This window comes from Erinaceus europaeus, chromosome 7, assembly GCF_950295315.1.
Source record: "Erinaceus europaeus chromosome 7, mEriEur2.1, whole genome shotgun sequence".
Lineage (NCBI taxonomy): Eukaryota > Metazoa > Chordata > Mammalia > Eulipotyphla > Erinaceidae > Erinaceus > Erinaceus europaeus.
In genome coordinates this window covers 112,202,762-112,223,122 of record NC_080168.1, presented here as the reverse complement: position 1 = coordinate 112,223,122, position 20,361 = coordinate 112,202,762, and the positions used below count along the sequence as shown (strand labels likewise).

The window sequence follows — 20,361 nt, the reverse complement described above, 5'->3', positions numbered from 1 at the left end:
GAAGGGCTTATCCCAGTCTCCGGGAAGAAACATCTCCAGGGAAGAGCCAGAGTGTCTATACATTTAACCATCCCTCCAGGTAATCTTCATGTTGTGGGGGGGGGTTAGACTGTGGTCTGGACTCTGAGTATTCCAGAGAGCCTGGGTACTGGGGGCTGGGCGCATGGTAGTGGAGCAGTAAACAAGATATGATGTAAGTCAGGGTCCTTGGAAAATTGCGGTGTGCTGCACACGAATAGTGATGGCCAGGGCCAAGCAGAAAGCCTGTCCTCATGGACTTCCAAAGACCTACGTTCAAAGTCCTTATCTGCCTCTCTCTTGAACAACTTCTGTGAACCTTTCTTTTCCTTTTTATAAAATCAAAATTGTACCCTACTTGCAAGATTCTTTTTTGACTCAAATATCTAGTGTGAACATTTAAATCAACATTGCCCTTCCTGATATCCACATGCTACAGAAAGGATTCTGTGTTTTGTTGTTTGCTTTTGTTTTTTGTTTTGTTTGTTTTATTTACTTTTGGGTTTTGTTTGTTTTGTTTTGTTTTAACCAGAGCACTGCTCAACTGTGGCTTATGGTGGTGTGAGGGATTGAACCTAGGACCTCGGAGCTTCAGGTATGAGAGTGCTGGGTTCTTCTTTGAGGCATTTTCTTCATCCATGAATTGGATTGTCAGTTCATTCTTTGGATTTCCTTTTAAAGCTGGAAATGAAATGTCTTCTCTGGGAAGAACCTGAAGTGAAGACAGCCCTAGTCAGTGCCTCTGATGGCCTTCCCCTCCCTCCTTCCAGTGGCTCACCTGCTACCCTGGCACAGGCTGGGTGAGAGTGATGGAGAGAGACGTGGGCAGATCACCAGAGCACGGGTTGGGTTTGGTTCCCCTAATCCACATCTCCTGCACCTGCCAAAGCACCACCTGATTTAGCAGGTCGGGGTTGTTTTCTCAAGCAGAGGACTGAAGCTCCTGAAAGCATCCAGAGTTAGCATCTCTGGCAAGAACTCTTTTATTCATTCAGGGATCTTTCAGATCAGTGGCATCTAAATGGGCTGCCTACTTACCTACCGTCAGCAGTCTTGAGTGCTAATTCCCTGTCTGCTAGAGCTTTCCATAGGAAGGTTGCCAAGCAGCAGAGAAGTCTGGATCCTTATTTCCTGACCTAGGAAATAGGCACAACTGTCACCAAGCAGTTGGTGTTCTCTGGTGCTTAACTGCAGTAATTTTTTTTTAGAGGGGAAGGTGGTTTAGAGAGGGAGAGAGGTGGAAAGACACCTACAGCACTGCTCCACTGTTTTCGAAGCTTCCCTCTGCAGATGGAGGCCAGGGGACTGCACATCGGTTCTCGAACATGGTGATATGTGCACTCTACCAGGTGTGTCAGCATCCTGCCCCTAGCTACAGTGAGAATGCTTAAGGATTGCTGGTAATGGCGTTGTGAATGCAGGACTGAGTCACGAGACAGTGGCTCAAACTGAGCAGACTCCTTGCTGCAGATGAGGGGGTGAGGGGCATGTCCCCCTTTCTTTTTCTTTTTTTTTCTTTATTGGGGGGATTAATGGTTTATAGTCAACAGCAAAATACAGTAGTTTGTACATGTGTAACATTCTCAGTTTTCCATATAACAGTTCAACCCCCTCTAGGCCCTCCTCTGCCATCATGTTCCAGGATACATCCCCTTTTCTATGTGGATTTTCAGGAAAATCATTATTATTTTTTTTACAAAGAATGAAAATGAATGGAGAGTCAGGCGGTAATGCAGCGGGTTAAGTGCAGGTGGTTCAAAGCACAAGGACGGGTGTAAGGATCCTAGTTCCAGCCCCCGGCTCCCCACCTGCAGGGGAGTCGCTTCACAGGTGGTGAAGCAGGTCTACAGATGTCTATCTTTCTCTCTCCCTCTCTGTCTTCCCCTCCTCTCTCCATTTCTCTCTGTCCTATCTAACAAAGACAGCATCAATAACAACAACAATAATAATACAACAATAAAATAAACAAGGGCAATAAAAGGGAAAATACATTTTTAAAAAATGAATGGTCATTCTGGCTATGCTGCCTGTGGACTCAAAACTATTCTGGCTTTGCTGCCTGTGAACCACTAAGTCATTTTCTCCTTTTCCACCATGTCAAAATAAAAACTCATCACTCCTGAGATAGCTCTGTTTAACCAATGAATAGTAAAACTGTATCACCCTATAGAGGAAGTTCCTTTTGCATGTAAAGCTTGATAAAGAGGTAAACATACAGGTATAGCTAAATCCTTGTGTTACTCTAATAGCAATTGTCATTTATTCTAATTCAGGTCTTCTCTCCAGACTTAGTTAAAATACTCTTCACCTCCCCCCATGTCTTTATTCTTCTTAAAGAGGGATTCAGCTTTAATGATCAGAACAATGGATGATCAGTAGAATACAAAGCAGCCTCAGGAAGTAACTCAGTGACATAACATTGGAATCTCAAATATGAGGTCCCAGCTTCAACACCTGGCCTTGCATGTGCCAGAGTGATGCTCTGCTTCTCTCTCCCTCTCTTTCTCATTAGTTAATAAATCATTGTTTAAAGAAGGATATGTAACATGCACACACTTGTGCTGGTGGTTTAAGAATATAAGTTAGAGGGGGGGTGGGGCGGCAGCGCAGCGTGTTAAGCACACGTGGCACAAAGCACAAGGACCGGCATAAGGATGACAGGTGATGAGAAGTTGAATGTGCCCCCCCTAACTCCTGCTAACATAGGTTTAGGGTCTGGCTCCTCGGGGCTCCTGAGGGCTGCCGGCACCTCAAGACAGGACTGGGCCAAGAGCCAGCCCCCAGGAAGGCTGAGAAGTCCCTGGCCCTGTCCAGACACATAGCACAGTAGTTATGAGTGTGGGCCTGGGATTTGAGATCCAAATTGTCCACTTCCTCTGTTGGTGCCAGGCATGTCACTCTGCCTCTCTAAACCCCACTTCCTTCTCTGGAAGATGAGGATAATTGCCACCTGCCTCCTCAGGTAGCTACAAGGATTAGAGGAGATGATATGTGCGGAATGCCCAAACAAAAGCGGGCTATTGAATCATGTTGCCTCTGCTGAGCCTGCCAAGACAACAGCTGCCCATCAGCATTGACCCCATCCTCTTCATGCCCTCCCCAGATTTGGTGAGATTCAGTGCCCACTGTGTGCCCGGCACAGAGAAGCACAGAGAAAGACGTGCCTCAGTCCCTTCAATTAACTTCCAGGTGAATGTGGTGTGAACACTGGACAGACGCTGAAGTCAATCACTTTATTGGTAGGACAGAGAAAAATGGAGAGAGGAGGGGAGAGTTAGAGAGGCGAGAGAAAGATAAACACCTGCAGACCTGACTCACTACTGGTGAAGCTTTCCCTGTAGGTGGGGTGTGGGAGCTCAGACCCAAGTCCTTGAGCTTGGTGATATGTGCACTTAACCAAGTGCACCACTGCCCAGCCCTTTATTTATTTATTTATTTATTTAAACTGCCACTGGGGTTATCACTGGGGCTCAGTGCCAGCACTACAAATTTACCACTCCTGGCAGAGGATCTGTTTCATTTGATAGGTCAGAGAGAAATTGAGAGGGGATGGGGTAGATAGAGAGGGAAAGAGAAAGATAGACACCTATAGCCCTATTTTCACCACTCCTGAATTGTCTTCCCTGCAAATGGGGAGGAGGGGTTCAAACCCAGGTAACTTGAGCATGATAATGTGTATGTTTAACCAAGTGTGCCACTGCCCAGCCCCTGCCAGTCATTTTAACAAAACATGGTAAGTGGCAGGAAGGTGTGAACAGAGTCCCATGGGAATGCTGCCATTCTGTGCCACATGGGGACCCTGAGAAGCTGAGGGCTCTGCACAGAGCAGTCTGGGCTGCTCAGCAGCTAGAGGCAGGGGAGCACACCTGGCAAGGCTGGCAGATTCTCCCAGGCACAGAGCAGCCCCGTTTGGACCACATCCCTCCCAGAGCCTTAGTGCAGGTCTTGGAAATACCCACATAAAGCTGCAGTGTTTGCCTGATCCATTTCCTGTGTCTTTTCCCAGAGTGAAAGGGCATTTCCACGTTAACATGGAGCAAGTTTCTGAAAACAGACTTCCCAGGGCCAAGTGGTGGCTTACCAGGTAGAACTCATGTGTTTCCCACCTACAAGAAGGAAATTTCATGAATGTGGAGCAGTTCTTTTCTCTGTCTCTCCCTCTCTCTCTGTTTCTCACCTCCTAGCAAAATAAATGGCTGCCAGGAATGGTGGAGTTGTGCAGACACTGAGTCCCAAAAATAAGATGAGTAACCTCCCTTCAGATTTAGAAGGCTCTCAGTGCAGCTCGGCGATTACCAGCTTCACCTGTTCCAAGGAGTCTTCCTGCAGCAGATGAGGGCACAAGCCACCTCTGCCTTGGGGCACGCCTGCTATGCAGCAGCTCCAAATGCTGTTTCAAGTGACATAGCTCTTTACAGCAGGGCTACCTTGTGCGTTATTATAAGATGTTTAGTAACAACCCTCTCATCCCTAGGTGTTTCTAGTGCACCCCCAGTTATGATAGCAGAAAGAAAATAAAAAAAGAAAAAGAAAAAATTTCTTTTCCCAGGGAGGAATGAAGTCACTCTACTTGGAACCACTGTCATGATGACATCTGGCCCCTTCCTTTCCCGCCCTATTCTGCCCCAACTGTAGGTGAATCTGCCACCATATGAGGAAGTCTCCACGGATCCCCAGGTGTCAGACGGCTCCCATCATACCTCCCTCAACTAAACTTCAGCCTGGGCCCATGGTGTCACCGTGCCTACCTTCAGCTTATGCACTGTGGGATGAGCAGCCCACAGGCGCATATGAGGAGAGTCGAGAAGATAGAGAGAAAGTATGTAAAAGCATTTTCAGAACACACATGAATTTTTCTCCATCACCCCAAGACTGAGGTCCCATTTTTTTATCTTTGTCAGCAGAAAGCTTAAAAGGCAGAGAGAAAGCACATCCCAGAGACCAAAAGAGGCACTTCCTAATGGTGGGCTGATAAGTACCCACCAACTCTAGGCAAACAGCTGAGTCACACAGAGTTTATCAAAGAATCACTCAGAGTTTTGTATGCGAACCTCCATCAGCAGTAGTTGAGCCTGGATTATCCATCGGTAGGTGCCTGTAGAAACAACCCCTTGATTTCCTTAGCTGGGTCTTTTGTGGCTGTGTCAACATCACAGTGCTACCTGCTCTGACCTGCAGCCTGCAGCCCGGAGGAGAGAGATGGCAACAATCTGACTCCTCACACTGAGGGCTGTGTCAGCCAGCTCTTAGAACAGGAGGGTGCTGTTTATAACATCCTTTCAGGATAGGGAAGGGCCCGGGAGGGGGCAAGCAGAGATGGCGGCACTGGGTTAGGGAGGGGGGCATTGATGTGTCATCGTGGGAGGATATACCACTCCACACTCAGGAAGAGAGCTGCAGAACATGATGGAGAGAGCAAAAGAGTTGCTTGGCCATTGACCCCGAGCCCCACTTTAGAATCTAGGCACACAAGTCTGTCAGTGGTCTTACTTAGTGAGTCCCCTCTGGGAGAATCAGTGTGCCTTATAGGTGACCGGAGCGGGGGGGGGGGGGGGGTTCAGCTGTAGAGCACAGGGCATGGGATCCTAGCTGGATCTCCAGAACTGCAAGTGCCAGAATAATGCTAGCGCTCTCTCTCTCTCTCTCTCTCTTTCTCTCTCCTCTCTTTCTCTCTCTCCCTTTCTCTCTCTTTTTATCTCTCTCTCTTTCTCTCTCTCTTTCTCAGTAGTAAATAATTGCAATTAAAAAAACACCTCCAGACAGCAAGTAGCTCACCTAACTAGTTCACCTGCTCTGCCATGCCTGCGACCCGCCTTCAAGCCCATCTCCCACTGGACTGGAGGAGGTTTGGGTGTGGTGGAATTTTCCCTCTGTCCCTTTGTCTATGTCTCTATCTGAAAAAAATTCATTCAGAGTAGTGAAGTCCTGGGATGACAAAACAGGCATGAATACATGCATACAGAAAGAATATGCCTTAGAGTTAGAAAGAGAATGGACAACACGGGGTGGGGGAGGGGAACAGTGCAATTGTTCTGCAAAGGGCTCACATGCCTAAGCAACCGAGGTCCCAGGTTCTATCCCCAGCACTTGCATAAGTCAGAACTGAGCAGTGTTCTATATATCTTCCTCTATGTGTGTGTGTTTATCATTAAATTAAATACAATATTTAAAGAGAGAGAGAGAGAGAGAATGGGGAGCACTGCATCAACTAGCTCCCTACTTTAAGTTAAAGGAGCAGGTTGGTGGTGCACACATATCATAGTGCTCAAGAGCCCAGGTTCAAGCCCCCAGCCCCCACCTGAAGAGGGGAAGCTTCACAGACAGTAAAACAGCCCAGGTATTTCTCTTTCTCCTTATTTCCTCCTTTGCTCTCAATTTCTCCCTGTCTCTATCCAAAACAAATAAGAAATATTTTTTTAAAGAATGAAAAGTCAGGCATGAGAAAGCAAATCAGGACTGGGTGGAGGCACACCTGGTTGAGCACACGTTACAATGAGCAAGGACCTGAGTTCAAGCCCCTGGTCCCCACCTGCAGGGGAGAAGCTTCATGAGTGGTGAAGCAGGGCTGCAGGTGTCTCTCTGTCTCTCTCCCTCTCTTTCTCTCCTTCCCTTTCAATTTCTGGCTGTCTCTATCCAATAAATGAAAATAAAGATAAAAAATTTTTTTAATATTTTATTTTATTTATTTATTCCCTTTTGTTGCCCTTGTTGTTTTATTGTTGTAGTTATTGTTGTTGTTGTCGTTGTTGGATAGGACAGAGAGAAATGGAGAGAGGAGGGGAAGACAGAGAGGAGGAGAGAAAGATAGACACCTGCAGACCTGCTTCACCGCCTGTGAAGCGACTCCCCGGCAGGTGGGGAGCCGGGGCTCGAACCGGGATCCTTATGCCGGTCCTTGTGCTTTGCGCCACCTGCGCTTAACCCGCTGCGCTACAGCCCGACTCCCAAAGATAAAAATTTTAAAAAATAAAAATAAAGAAAACAAATCCGTGCCCAGTGACTTAGGAGCACTTGACAGATCAGCACAGATTTTTACAAAGAAATTGCCTAGCTGCTGAGGAAAAAGGAAGGAGTGTTCTCAGAATCAGGATGAGTTTCCTGGAAAGTAACCAACCTCCAAAATGGTAATAGGGGGTGCAGTATCGCAGCAGGTTAAGTGCACATGCTGTGAAACGCAGACCAGATTCAGGCCAGCTTGACTTCTCAAAGCCTCAACTATGAGCTTCAAAGAAGGAAGTGTTGCAGACCTGGGACCCTTTTGCAGAGCACCACCAGCCCTAGTGGACTGAGGGTCAGTGGTTGTGACCTGGCGATTTCTCAGGAATGCCTGCTGCCCTGGGGCTCCAGCAGCTCACACTTTCAAACCAGATGTGCCTTGATGAGATGGGGACTATCCAGAGGACAACTGGAGGGGGAACCCGCACCAAGGGAAGAAACCCTATGTCCCCGAGCTCCTCAATAACACAAGGCTGTCCTAGGTTCCCCCAAAGGAGAGAAGGTAAGTAAGGAAGAGATAGTGGTCTGCATGTCCCAGGCATCCCTCTGAGAATTGTGAAGTCTCCTAGTCTCCTGCAGTGAGCCCCTCTCTGCTTCCTCAGGGCTCAGAGAACGAATCAAGAGCCAAATATTTTCCACTGAGACCCCACACAGATGGTGTCCAGGCAGTGGCACATCTGTTACAGCACACTCATTACCAGGCACAGGGGACCCAGATTCAAATCCCAGATACCCCACCTGCATTGGGAGGGGTGGATTCACCAGCAGTGAAGCAGTGCTGCAGGCGTTGCTCTTTTTCTCTATCTCCCCCTTCCCTCTCAACTTCTATAAAGAAAATAAATAAAAAGAAGAAAAGAGAGAAGACATTGAAAATGGTCACTGGGAGCTGTGGATTCATCCCGCAGACACTTAGCCCCAGCCATGACCCTGGTGGCACACACACACACACACACACACACACACACGCACACACGCACACACGCACACACGCACACACGGAGGGTGGTTTGAGAGGAGTAGGACCCCAACTCTGCGGGGGTCCAGCCTGGTCCCTGGGGATCCAAGTTAGGGCAAAGAGACTGCAGATGTGAACAGTACACTTTATTGGCGACAGAACAGGTGAGCAGAGGGGGCTGCGGGTTATGTACATCAGAATTGTGCTGATCAGGGGTCACAGACAGTGGGGGGCTGAGGTCAGCGCCCCGCAGCCCCAGGCACAGGCCGCAGCCAGGGGGCAGGAGCTCTGCCTGGAGGAGCCCAGCGAGGGAGGGGGGCCACGCGGGGTGCGGGGCGGTGCTGGAGGGCAGGGGCGTGGTTGAGGGGAGCGTGCAGGTGAGCGTGCAGGTGAGCGCTGTTTATCTGGAGCTGCGCTGGGAGGACTGGGAGAACTTGACGGTGCTGCCCCTGCTGCCGGAGCTGAAGCCCCCGCCGCTGAGCCTGGCCGGGACAAAGCCGCTGCCGGCGCCCCCTCCTGGTCGGATGCTTCCAATGCCTTCTCCGAGACCTCCTCCGATGCCTCCTCCAAAGCCTCCTCCAAAGCCTCCTCCAAAGCCTCCTCCGATGCCTCCTCCAATGCCACCTCCGATGCCTCCTCCGATGCCTCCTCCGATGCCTCCTCCGATGCCTCCACCGTAGCCGCCAGCCCTGGCCGACGTGGTGTTGCTGCTGCTGACCACGGCTGCAGGAGAGACCACCGTCAGCCCCCTCCCACCCAGGTCTGTTTGCAGCTGTGACTACTGACACCCCCCACCGGGGGCCAGGGCTGATGGGCAGGCCGCAAGGCAACTCTTGTGCTCCATCCTGATGTCGCAAAGCCTCACTTGGGTCAGGTTAAAAGACACCCAATGGTTTCTTCTGTGCTTAACGCTTTTTTATTATTTTAGATAGAGACAGAGAATTTAAGAGGGAAGGGGGAGATAGGCAGGGAGAGAGACAGAGAGATACCTACAGCACTGACTCATCATTTGTGAAGCTGCCCTGCTGCAGGTGGGGACTGGGGTCTTGAACTGGAGCCCTCTCACATTGGAATTTGTGTGCTTAACCAGCTGCACCACCACCCAGTCCTCTATACTCAACTCATATTCTTTAATATTTTTACTTATTTATTATTGGATAGAAACAGAGAGAAATTGAGAGGGGGAGGGAGACAGAGAAAGAGAAAGAGAGACAACTGCAGCCCTACTTCACCACTCAAGAAGCTTTCCCCCTGCAGACAGGGACCAGGGACTTGAACCTGGGTCTATGTGCACTTAATGTGTACGCTTATCCAGGTGCACCACCACCTGGCCCCTATACTCAATTCCTGACACTCCTCCTATTAACAGACCCCTCCCATTCGCAGACTCCCTGTCCCATCACAGGGACCAATGAGTCTGAGCCCAGTACAGTTGCAAATGCTCATCTTTTTGTCCCTCTCTACCCTCAACCCCTGCCAACTTCCACAGAAATTGTTTGTCTTGGTTTAGTTTTCAATTGAGAAGCAGCACTCAATGCCAATGTTACTTTAGCTACTTACAGATGCTGACGGCACTCTGGCACTCTCCAGACATCCTGTACAAGAAAGAAAGAGAAACAGCCCTGTTGCCAAGCAAATCTCCAACAAGCCCCATGAATGAAGATGGCGGACAGCGAGCAGAGTGAATTCAGCAGCCAGCCCGGCAGATTAGTCCTTGTCTCTGCCGTCCATGGAGGCCCATGCTGGCTGCAGCTGCACTGTGGCTGCCTGAGCAGGGAGTGGTCATAACAAAGCTTCTCTGCAAAGCCGTGGAGGGTGACACTTCTCTGTACACAGCAGCCCTGAGTTCTCGCCCACTTGCTTACCTCCCCGACCCTCAACATTTGACAAGCCAGAGGCGTGGGGAGAGGGAATTGAAGCCCACCTGCACTCCTCGCCCTCCAGCAGCTTCCTGTAGGTGGCGATCTCCACGTCCAGGGCCAGCTTCACGTTCATGAGCTCCTGGTAGTCCCGCAGCAGCCGGGCCAGGTCATCCTTGGCCTGCTGCAGGGCGGCTTGTAATTCTTGAAGCTTGGCATTGGCGTCCTTGAGGGCCAGCTCCCCACGCTGTTCAGCTTCAGCAATGGCGGCCTGCAGGTTGGCGTTCTAGGCGGGGGGAGAGACATTTGGGGTAGAGAGAAACAGGAGAAGAGATGAGTGCTGTCTGAGAGTCCTCAGCTCTGAGCCTTACACTGGGTCACCCCCACAGCAGGCGCTTTAAAGGCCGCAGCAGCCAGCCTCCCCCGGCACCTCTAGCCTGTCTCCGTCCACAGACGTAGTCCCCCCCGGATTAGCAGCCACCCAGACTGGCTTGGTCTCTGAGCTTCCTAGAAGGAGGTGCTGCTTGAGATGACCCCAGGCACTCATTCCAGCTTCCACCTGCATCCTTCACTTCCCCACCTGCTTCTTGACGTTCTCGATCTCGGCCTGCAGCCTCTGGATCATCCTGTTGAGCTCCATGATCTCACTCCTGGTGCTCTTCAGGTCATCACCGTGTCTGCCTGCCGTGGACTGCAGCTCCCCAAGCTGGGGAGCAGGAGGGGAGAGGCATATTGGTGCAGCTCTGCGGCTCTGCCTGAGTTGCTTCTCTGTTCCTACTGAGGTCCACCTCACCCTGAGGTGTTTGGTGAGCACTAGTTAAAATGTTGTTGAGTTATGTATTGGCAGGGACACCTCTGGGACGGCAGGTGGGATGGCATGATAGAACATTCTCCCACCCTGCCGTCTCTGAGCAAGCTATAGTCGGGCCTGGCAGTGGGGACAGTGGAGTTATGGATCTCCCTCCCTTTGGTGGGAAGCACCTTCTGCAACCCAACAAGCACTAGAGGGATGTCTCCAGAGAAGAACCAGCTGGGGTCTACCCACTAACCACCAGGGCTTACCACCCAGCAGACCCACAGGACACAGCCTCCTGAGAGCCTCAGTGGGGTTCTCTGAGAGGTACCTAGCACACACCTTGGTCTGGTACAGGGACTCAGCCTCCAGCTTGCTCCTCTGGGCGATGTCCTCGTACTGGGCCTTGACCTCGGCGATGATGCTGTCCAGGTCCAGAGAGCGGTTGTTGTCCATGGACAGGACCACAGAGGTGTCGCTGACGTGGCTCTGCATCTGGGACAGCTCCTGCAGACACAGGGGGAACTGCTCACTCTGGGGCATCCCAACAAGCATAAGAGGCCCAGAGAGACTCCTCATCAGTATCCTGTTCACTAACTCTCTGGGGAAAGCTCATCTCCCTCCTCCACCCCTCAGAAATCCCCATGCCTGCAGCCCTGTCCTGCTAAAGCTCACCAAGGGGCCTCCCCTTCAGGCTCAGTCTGCCTGGGTCCTTAGATGTCAAAATGCCCGTCACCAATCTGAAAATATCTCACTCTCCCCCTTTTTCCTTTTCCTTTTTTTTAATATTACTTGTTTGTTTATTTTGGATAGAGACAGAGAAAGTTGAGAGAAGGGAACAAGAGGGAGAGAGAACTACAGACTTGCTTTACCACTTGTGAAGCTTCCCCTGTAGATAGGACCAGGGGCTGGAACCCAGGTCTTTGGGCTCTGTAATGTGTGCACTCAGCCTGCCCCCTTCTTTCCTTTCCTCTTCTTTTATTTTCTTTCCTTTTTATTTTTAAATGTTTTTTATTAATTTATTATTTGGTAGAGACAGAAAGAAATTGAGAAAGGGGATGGAGAGACACAGAGATATCTGCAGCCCTACTTCACCACTTGTGAGGCTTTCTCCCCTGCAGGTGGAGACCAGGCTTGAGCCTGGGTCCTTGAGCACTGCAACGTGTGCACTTAACCACGTGTGCCACTACCTGGCCCCTCTTTTCTTTTTTTAAGCACCACCAGGGAATGAACTCAGAGCCTCACACATGCACCATACCACTGAACACCTTCTGAGGGTTACTTTTTTCATTGTAATTTAGAGGAAGAGGACAGAAAGAAAGAAACAAAGAAAGAATGAAAGAACGAAAGGAAGGAAGGGAGGAAGGAAGGAAGGAAGGAGGGAATATGAGAAGGAAGAAAAGGAAGTAAGGAAGAAAAAGAGGGAGAGAGAGAAAGAGAAGAGAAACACCTAGGTGGCTCCTTGGCACAGTGGCTAGCGAGTTGGACTTCTAGAGAGAGGAGAACACCTTAGCACCCCTCTGTTATCCTCAGAGCCCCCCCCACTCCAGTGCTGTCCATGATGCTCTGTGTGGGGCTAGGGTTCAAACCCAAACAGGGCCAAGAGCATAGGAAAACCCATGTACTCCTGGCTGAGCTATCTCCCAACCCTTCTCCCTTCTTAAGGGGAAGTTTCCTCACCATATCATAGAGGGCCCTCAGGAAGTTGATCTCATCTATGAGGGTGTCCACCTTGGCCTGCAGGTCCACCTTGGCCATGTAGGCTGCATCCACATCCTAGAGAGGCAGAAGCATGAACTGATGTTTTGGGGGATCTTTCCAGATACAGATCTGGCTTTCTTTCTCTGCTCCCAACTGCCTGAACTTAGCAGCCCAGTGGCAGTAAAGGAAGGAGGTCCCCCAAGCTGCCAAAAACCTGTGCCCTTACAGGCAGCCTTTACCTTCTTCAGGGTCACAAATTCATTCTCAGCAGCTGTGCGTTTATTGATTTCATCCTCATATCTGTACGGGTGAAAAGGATGTGACTGAGTGGCACCACCACTCTCTGCGTCTCTGGAAATCTACCTCTTGCAACCCTCTGCCCCTAGCCCACTATTCTCAGATGAGCCATTCCTCTGTTTTGCCTTCATATCAGTCAGGAGAAGCAGCTGTTCCAGACTGACCAAGGAGACAGTTCCAATTATAGCACAGAAAGTCTCACATCCTAGAAAAACACCTCTGTCCAGGCAAACCAAGATGGCTGCTCAGAGCACAGGGCATTGGCCCAGCTTCCCTCAGGGACCGAGACCAAAGAGCCACCAACCTGGCTATTGAGGAAAAACTTCCTCAACTCCTACTACAATTTTCTTTATGAAGAAAGAAAGTAGAAGGAAGAAAAAAATGGAGAGAAGAAGAAAATAAAAAAGATAACAATAGTGATGTCAAAATTAATCAAGTGGGCTGTCCTCCCCGAAGACAAGGAAAGGAACACAGGCTTAGTGACCCTCTGCCCAGCAAGCAGGAAGAATGTAAAGAAGTGGGGGTTCAGAGACCAGGTACACCATGTACTCTTCCTGCCCCTGCTCTGCCCCTGCCACTCACTTCTTCTTGAAGTCCTCCACCAGGTCCTGCATGTTCCTCAGCTCTGATTCCAGGCGGCCTCTCTCCCCCAAGACACCGTCCAGGTAGCTCCGCTGGGAGCTGATGTAGTTCTCAAACAGGGGGTCCAGGTTGTTGGTGCCCGTGATGGAGTTGGTCCCCTGCTGCTGGAGCAGGTTCCACTTGGTCTCCAGGACCTTGTTCTGCTGCTCCAGGAAACGTACCTGCAGCACATTGTGGGAGGAACAAGAGGCAACATTTGGAGCAGAGGAGCTAAGAGGCCTGACTGACCAAGGTACCTGCACAGAGCGCCTCCCCAGCCCCAGCACAGAGGCCTGGAAGCCAGCTCTCAGGAGGACTTCCCCAACTCCACAACTATATTGCACTCTACAAAACCAGCCTTTAAACTCAGTGGCATAGTTTCAGCTAAGGTTCCACTGATGCTCCACTCCTTCAAAGGATGTGAATGAACCAAAATGGCACTGATTAAAACATCATAATTGATGTGATGGTTAGAAACAACAGAGTGAGCCACCCTGGCCTGGAGATCACCAAGCTCTTTTCTCTGTAAATACACTGCTTGGAGTGCAGTCTAAGTGGCCAGGCTCCCTGCAGCCCCTTGAGACTAAGGTTCCTTGTAAGCCTCATTAATCCCTTCTCTGGAGTGTGCCTCCTCTTTCTGGCACAGTGACATGGAAGGAATGGGCCTCCTGGGATGCCTCAAAGGGCAGCTTATGCTTGAAAATCCCCCAGTCTGGACCAGCCCTTTCCTGCCAGTGGGCCCTACATTTGCTGTGGGTACAAGCTCTGCCAGCCCAGGCCTACAAAAGGCAAATGGCTAAAAGGAGGAAAGAGAGAGAAAGAAAGAAAGAAAAAAAAAAAAAAGAAAGGAAGGAAAGAAGAAAGAAAACAAAGGGAAAGGAAAGGAAAGAAAAGAAGAGAAGAGAAGAGAAAAGACAAAAAAAAAAAAAAGGCATCATTCAAGCAGGACTTGGGGATATGGTCCTTGCTACTCCCATGCCCATACAGACAAGTTCATCTGCCCTGAAGGTCTTCCCAGGCCCTTGAGTGCTGTTCAGCCCCTCCAGCCTGCTGGCCTTCACAGGACAGAACTTAAACGCTGTGTCTAAATCCACCCAGGAATGGGAGGCCAGGCAAGAGTTTCATCACCTTGTCGATGAAGGAGGCAAACTTGTTGTTGAGGGTCTTGATCTGCTCCCTCTCCTGGGTCCTCACTTGCCCAATCTGGGGGTCAATCCCCACGTTAAGGGGCTGCAGGAGGCTCTGGTTGATGGTCACTTCCTGGATTCCCCCGGGGAAGCCACCTGGACCACCAAAGCCACCAGGGCCACCAAAGCCACCAAGCCCACCAAAGCCACCTGGGCCCCCAAAGCCACCAGCTCCCCTAAAGCCACCAGCCCCACCAAAGCCACCTGCTCCTCCAAAGCCACCTCCCATTCCTCTGCCACCACCCAAACCTCCACCAAAGCCACCTCCATAGCCACCCCCAAAACCACTGCCATAGCTGCTACGGCCACCCCCAAAGCCCCCAGCCCGAGAGCCAGCAGCCACGCTGCAGGAGATGCTCTTGGTGCCGCCCAGGTTGTAGAGGCTGTGGCTGCCAAAGCCGCCGGCCCCACCGGCCCCACTGCGGAAGCCGCAGGCCCCTGCACCGCTGGCTCCCCCAGAGCGGGCCACGCAGCTCATCCTGCTGCTGCCGGAGACCACAGCTGAGCGGCCGGAGAAGCCCCGGCCCCCACTGCTGAAGGTCGTCTTGCAGGCTTGTCTGTTCATGGTGAGAGGGCTTGGTGGAGGAAAAGTTCAAAAGGTAAGCAGGGAGTGTGACAGTCAGAGGAAGAGGGAAGGGAACTGAAGACCTGTGCAGAATAAATCCCTTTATATACATCTGGGGAGGCTGCTGGGCTCAAGCGGTGGAGAAATAATCCCAAATAGTTGTGGGTTGGGTTTGCCTCCAAGGCAATAAGTTTGTTCCAGGCTACTAAACACACCTTGAAAATAATCTGAAATGGTAAAAGTGCTAAGGTGGCAGACTTACCTGGCAGGGGGCGGTGCCTGGCTCGGCCCCACACTCAGACACAGCTGCTGCCTCGCTGTGCCTGAAGGGACCCAGAAGGCACATTCCTCCCCATCAGATGCTCAGCAGCCATCTGTCGACAGATGGTCCCTTGCACCAGCCAGAGCCAGATTCAGTTCTGGTGGTCTGGGTGGCAGAGACAGGGAAGTCCACCAAGGTCTTGGGAAGTGTCTCAATAAAAGAAGTGACAGCTACAGAATAATAGTTGTTCAAAAGCCTGAGGCTCTCAGGTCACAGGTTCAATCCCTGGCATCACAGTAAGCCAAAGCTGAACAGTGCTCTGGGGTGTGTGTGTGTGTGTGTGTGTGTGTGTGTGTGTATCTCATTAAAATAAATAATCATTTTTTTTAAAAGGAGTGACACCATTCATTCCATCCTCAGTATATGCAGGTGTCTCCTCTATTTCTCACCCTGTGAAAAATTTGGAGACCAAGTGATGAGCTCTCTTCCTCCCCTCCTGGAAACAAAGCCCAGAGCTCTCACAGATCTGCCTCCCGAGTTCCTGCTCATTCCCAGGCTGTGTTTCCAGAGGCAACAGAGGAGAGGGGCAGGTAACGCAAACATGCCTTAGGAGACACCAGTAAAACTCAACCTGCCAAAACTGTGTGTTCATGTGTGTGTGTGTTTTGAAAGCTTCCCAAGGAAAGAAATATATGCTTCTACATACTTTGACTTCTTCTCCTGCCGTCACATTTGGGGAACTTTCCTAGTTTTAGTCCAAGTTCCAGGGAACTGGGGAATCATACATCAATCAATTCTGCAGCCAGTTTGACCAGTATTTAAAGAGCAAGTTCCTGGACCCCCAGTTGTGAGCAAGATATATGGGACAAGGGGTGAGAGCCAGGACCACTCTGGCTGAGGGCTATGTTCCTGGGAGGTCTGTGGCTTCAGTACCCAGTATCTCAGTCACCACTGCCACCCTTGCCCTGGCAGAGTTAGCAGCACTGTGTCTGATTTGAGAAGCCTGGGAATCCCTCAGTCCCATGACCTGGACTTGGCTCTTCCAGGAGGAAAGCCAGCCTGCACCACTCTGGGGCTTCCAGGCTAGCTACTTGTCTCTCCAGGATCAGCCTTTTTCCATTCTGTCTGTTGCACTGTGGACTGGACCAATGATGTGACCTCAGCAGGCTCTGCTTCAGCGTGGGCAAAGAAGGAACAACAGGGGATTTATCTACACTCACTGGCAGGCTGGGGATGGCCCAGGAACAGAGGAAGTGACAGTTTCTTCAATAGCCTGGTTCTCCCACTTGGTCCTTCTATTCCCTGTAAGGTACTGATAGGCTATCCAGTAACTGGGCCCCTCTACTGAAATAGTCATGAATTTTCAAGGATTTGCAGTTCTGTTCTTATACCAGATCCCCTGGTTCTTGACACAATGTTTTGACAACAATCAGCTCTCATAAAACTTGGCTGGTTGACTGAGTTAATCAGTCAGTGCTGTAATGTAGAACTGAAACCTGTATACTAGATTATAACCAAATAAGATTGGCCAAGGGCTAATTCCATTAGGAAGCCCAAGCTCACTGAGCTCTTCATAACTTGAGGGATCCAGCCCTCTCAGACTTGGTGTTCAGATGTAAGAAAATGTGTATGCAAAATGTGTATCACTCCACTGCCTGGGGGGAAATGTTGCAGAGTCAACTCAGTTGATCATAGAGTCAAGTGAAAACTGACTGACATTTCAAGCCACAAAATCTGACTCCTTCATGGTCCTGGGACTCCCTCTCCAATATGTCTCACCTATCTGCTTGACCTTCCACAGCAGCTACCCAAGCCATAATGGAATGTGAAATCAGCCCTGGCCCAGAGGGTGGCCACACATAGGCATCCTCCTCTCTGATCTTTCTGAGGATCCAGCACTTGAGGAATAAACCAAGCCCAGTACTGCCTGGCCCCTCCCCATGACTAACCATGACCGAGGCTTCTGCGTTCTCTGTGTTTCAGCATCTTTGACCATATGTGATGATCAATGCTCTCTGTCCTTCTGGATCCCACATAGCCGGATGAATGAAACCTCAGGTGTTATAGAAAATGTATCACAGAAGTTCAGCCATGCATTTAGCTAAAGAACACACAAACACGGATTTGAAGGGACATATGCACCCCTATGTTCATAGGTGAACTATTCACAATAAATAACCAGAGTGGAAGCTGCCGAAATGCCCATCAACAGATGACTGGCTAAAGTTATACAATATATACACCATGGTATACAATTCTGCAATCAAAAAAGATGATATTGTGTTCCTTGGGACAACGTGGGTAGAACTGGAGGTAATTATGCTTAGTGAAATAAGTAAAGCGATGAAGACAACTACCGAATGGTTTCATTCATACCTGAAATCTAGGGATCTAGTCTATATGAACTTAAAAGGAAAAGAAACAGAAGCAAACTGTTTCTAAGCCTTGAGAGAATGATTGATGGTGGTTATCTTTGGGAGGTCAAGGGTGGGGAGACAGAACTTTGGTGGTGGGTGTGGTGTGGAGCTCTACACAGTAATCTTACAGTCTTGTAGCCTACTCTTAACCAAATAAAAAATGAACAAAGAAGTCAAACCATGCTTCTTCCTCTTAATATTTAAGAGTGCGATCAGACCCAAGATCTTTAATGAATCTATGCACTTGTCTCCCCATCTATCAAAAGAAGTTATTGATGGCATGAAGCTGTTGCTATGCCTAAAAACTACCTAGCACTCCACAGAAGTTCAGTCAGTGATCAGTATTATTCTGGGCTAGTTTTGTTTCCAAGTCACAAGAGATTTCAGCCCTGGCCTGTCAAAAGAATCAGCTCGATAAAGTGATGATTCTATTTGCAACTCACCAATTGAGACCTCAAGGGAAATGTGCAGAGTTGGGGGGGGGAGGGCAGACAGGCCTCAGCCCCCACGCTGACAAAGAGAAAGCCAGTGAGTCAACCTAAGTGTTCACAGAGCCTTGATACAGTAGGAAGAATGGTCTGCAAAGAGTTCACCATCAGACAAGACAAACAATACAAGCCCTGTACAGCCATGTGCTCCATTACAGATGGGGAGAAAGCAAGAAGAGTCAGAAAAATAATGGAATTACATGGAGCCCCTCAGGAAGTTTCTGCGAAGAGACATGAGCTAGAACTTGGAAGGAGAGAGCAGGACTCAGTGAAGCAGGAGGGAAGACATGTTGGCCCAGGCAGTCGTGAGCCAGGAAGGCTCAGCATAGGAGGTGAGCTTCAAAGAGGGCTCACAGAGTGGTACATGGTGGACTTTGATTCTCCTTCTTCTTCTAGCGTTTGCCCTTCTTCCGTAGCCAGTCAACAGCGTCAGGTTGAGCCTGATGTCAAGTTTCGAGACCTCCTTTAAATTTGGAGAGGTGGCAGTCGTTGACTATGTGGGTCATAGTCTGTCTGTAGCCGCAGGGGCAGTTCGGGTTGTCTCTGGCTCCCCAGCGATGGAACATAGCGGCGCACCGGCCATGGCCTGTTCGATAGCGATTGAGGAGGGCCCAATCATAACGTGCTAGGTCAAAGCTGGGTTGACGCTTGCAGGGGTCTGTGATGAGTTTGATTCTCCTGACTACAGAACACATCTGAACACCTTCCTGCATTTGTTCACTTCTGATATTGTGAAAAACCCCCCCCCCACCTTCTTGGGGCCAAATCCAGAAACCCTTCTGAGACTTGGACTCTGCTGTTGACTAGGTAAAGGGGTGGCTGCAGAGAGAGCTGCTGATCTTCCTGGAGCACACAAGGATGGAGACACTTGGGCCCCCAGACAGTGAGGAAGTTCTGACGTTTAGCTCCCAGCATCAGGATACAGAGGCAGCAATCACAGCGTCTCAGCAGAGCAGCCACAAGTGTACTGGTTGTGATGCTAGTTTCCAGAGCTCCCAGACACGCCATGAGCAACCATGGCCTTTAATACATGACATTCAGCTGACACTAGACAGGATGGACTCTGATATATTAACAAGACAGGCCCAGCTGGAACAGAGGCTATAGGAAAATGCTCCGGGGGAGTGGGTGGAATGAAGCATGAGGACTTAGCTTTGTGTCGGGGAGAAATGTGGGTACTGTGTAGTCAGATAAGAGACCTTAAGTCCAGGACAATGAGTGCCCATAGTGAACTTAAGCACCTCACTGGGACAGATATCAGCCCTGGCCAAAGCCCAGTGATTTCTGAGCCAGGCTCATCACTCTTTTAGAGAATAAACTGGGAGAAGAATCTTTGAGAAGCAAAGCTACAACCACCATTGTCATCAGTGAGACCTAGGCCTAGGGTCACCCTCCCCACTAGGAAGCAGCTGGTGACTCAGGAAAACTAAATGAACACTGTAGCAGGTAGTGGAAGAGAGGCATAACCCACCCTTACCTGTGACCAAAAGACATTGTCCACAAGGGAACAGGAAAGTAGACAAGGACTGGGAGCACATGGCACACTGGGATGGGTTCTGACTGGAGAGGCCTGTGTGATGCACAGGGTGAAGGGGAAGTAGCCATTAGTGACAGTTGTTGGTGACCAGGCCCAGCCCTCCGGACTGGGGGGACTCTGCGTATTTTAGAAAAACAAAAAAACAGAGTTGGCTTACACTTATCCCCAACACCCAGATGATTTTAAGCTTAACTAAAGTACCCTAAGTACTTCTCCCTGGAGAGAACAGTGAGTCACAGGGCTGCAATGTGAGAAATCTGAGCCTTATAGGGTGCAGGCTACTCTTCAGGATCCCTGCAGAGAGCAACTCATCAAATCTCCTGGCTTGCCCAGGCCAGCACAGCACCGCCCTGACCCCAGGAAGGGCTTCCTGGATCTGGCTTCCCTACCTGCTGCTGCCGCTGCCGTGCCACTCTGCTCCTTCTCACGGGGCCACTGCCCACCATCGCCAGGGCACCCACCCCTCCCTGGATCTGTTTATGCTGGGGTGCTTACTGAGCACTTGCTGTTCCCAAGCACTGATCTAGGCACCAGGAATTCACTAGTGCACAGAGGAGATAAAGCCCCTGCTCGGCTAGGCTTTAAAAAACACTCAAGGGGGATTTGGACGGTAGTATAGTGGGTTAAGTGCACGTGGGTTATAGTGGGTTAAAAGCATAAAGACC

At 50.1% G+C, this 20,361-nt stretch overlaps 1 protein-coding gene across 3 annotated transcripts; it reads right to left on the bottom strand.

Moving 5' to 3' along the window:
- Window positions 1–8,308: 8,308 nt before the first annotated feature.
- On the bottom strand, window positions 8,309–19,731 carry KRT3 (keratin 3). 3 transcript variants are annotated; one of them, XM_060195308.1, is made up of 10 exons: window positions 14,369–15,037; window positions 13,202–13,422; window positions 12,562–12,622; window positions 12,302–12,397; window positions 10,964–11,128; window positions 10,409–10,534; window positions 9,894–10,114; window positions 9,530–9,564; window positions 8,594–8,692; window positions 8,309–8,557 (listed from the first exon to the last, which is right to left on the bottom strand). In XM_060195308.1, the coding sequence occupies exons 1-10, from the start codon at window positions 14,990–14,992 to the stop codon at window positions 8,370–8,372; spliced, it is 1,836 nt and encodes a 611-aa protein (XP_060051291.1). In that variant the 5' UTR covers window positions 14,993–15,037; the 3' UTR covers window positions 8,309–8,369. The 3 variants fall into 3 exon arrangements, with proteins under 3 accessions (XP_060051291.1, XP_060051292.1, XP_007518269.2); XM_060195309.1 differs by lacking the exon at window positions 14,369–15,037 and adding an exon at window positions 19,637–19,731 and having other exon boundaries at window positions 8,309–8,692; XM_007518207.2 differs by having other exon boundaries at window positions 8,309–8,692.
- Window positions 19,732–20,361: the final 630 nt, after the last annotated feature.

Bases quoted from the DNA above. Each gene is read 5' to 3' on its own strand.
- KRT3 (XM_007518207.2), bottom strand. From the start codon at position 14,992: ATGAACAGACAAGCCTGCAAGACGACCTTCAGCAGTGGGGGCCGGGGC. The intron at 12,398-12,561 runs GTAAAGGCTGCC...CTGCCTCTCTAG, and splicing joins AATTTGTGACCCTGAAGAAG to GATGTGGATGCAGCCTACAT. The intron at 9,565-9,893 runs GTGGGCTTCAAT...TTTCTTGTACAG, and splicing joins CTGGAGGGCGAGGAGTGCAG to GATGTCTGGAGAGTGCCAGA.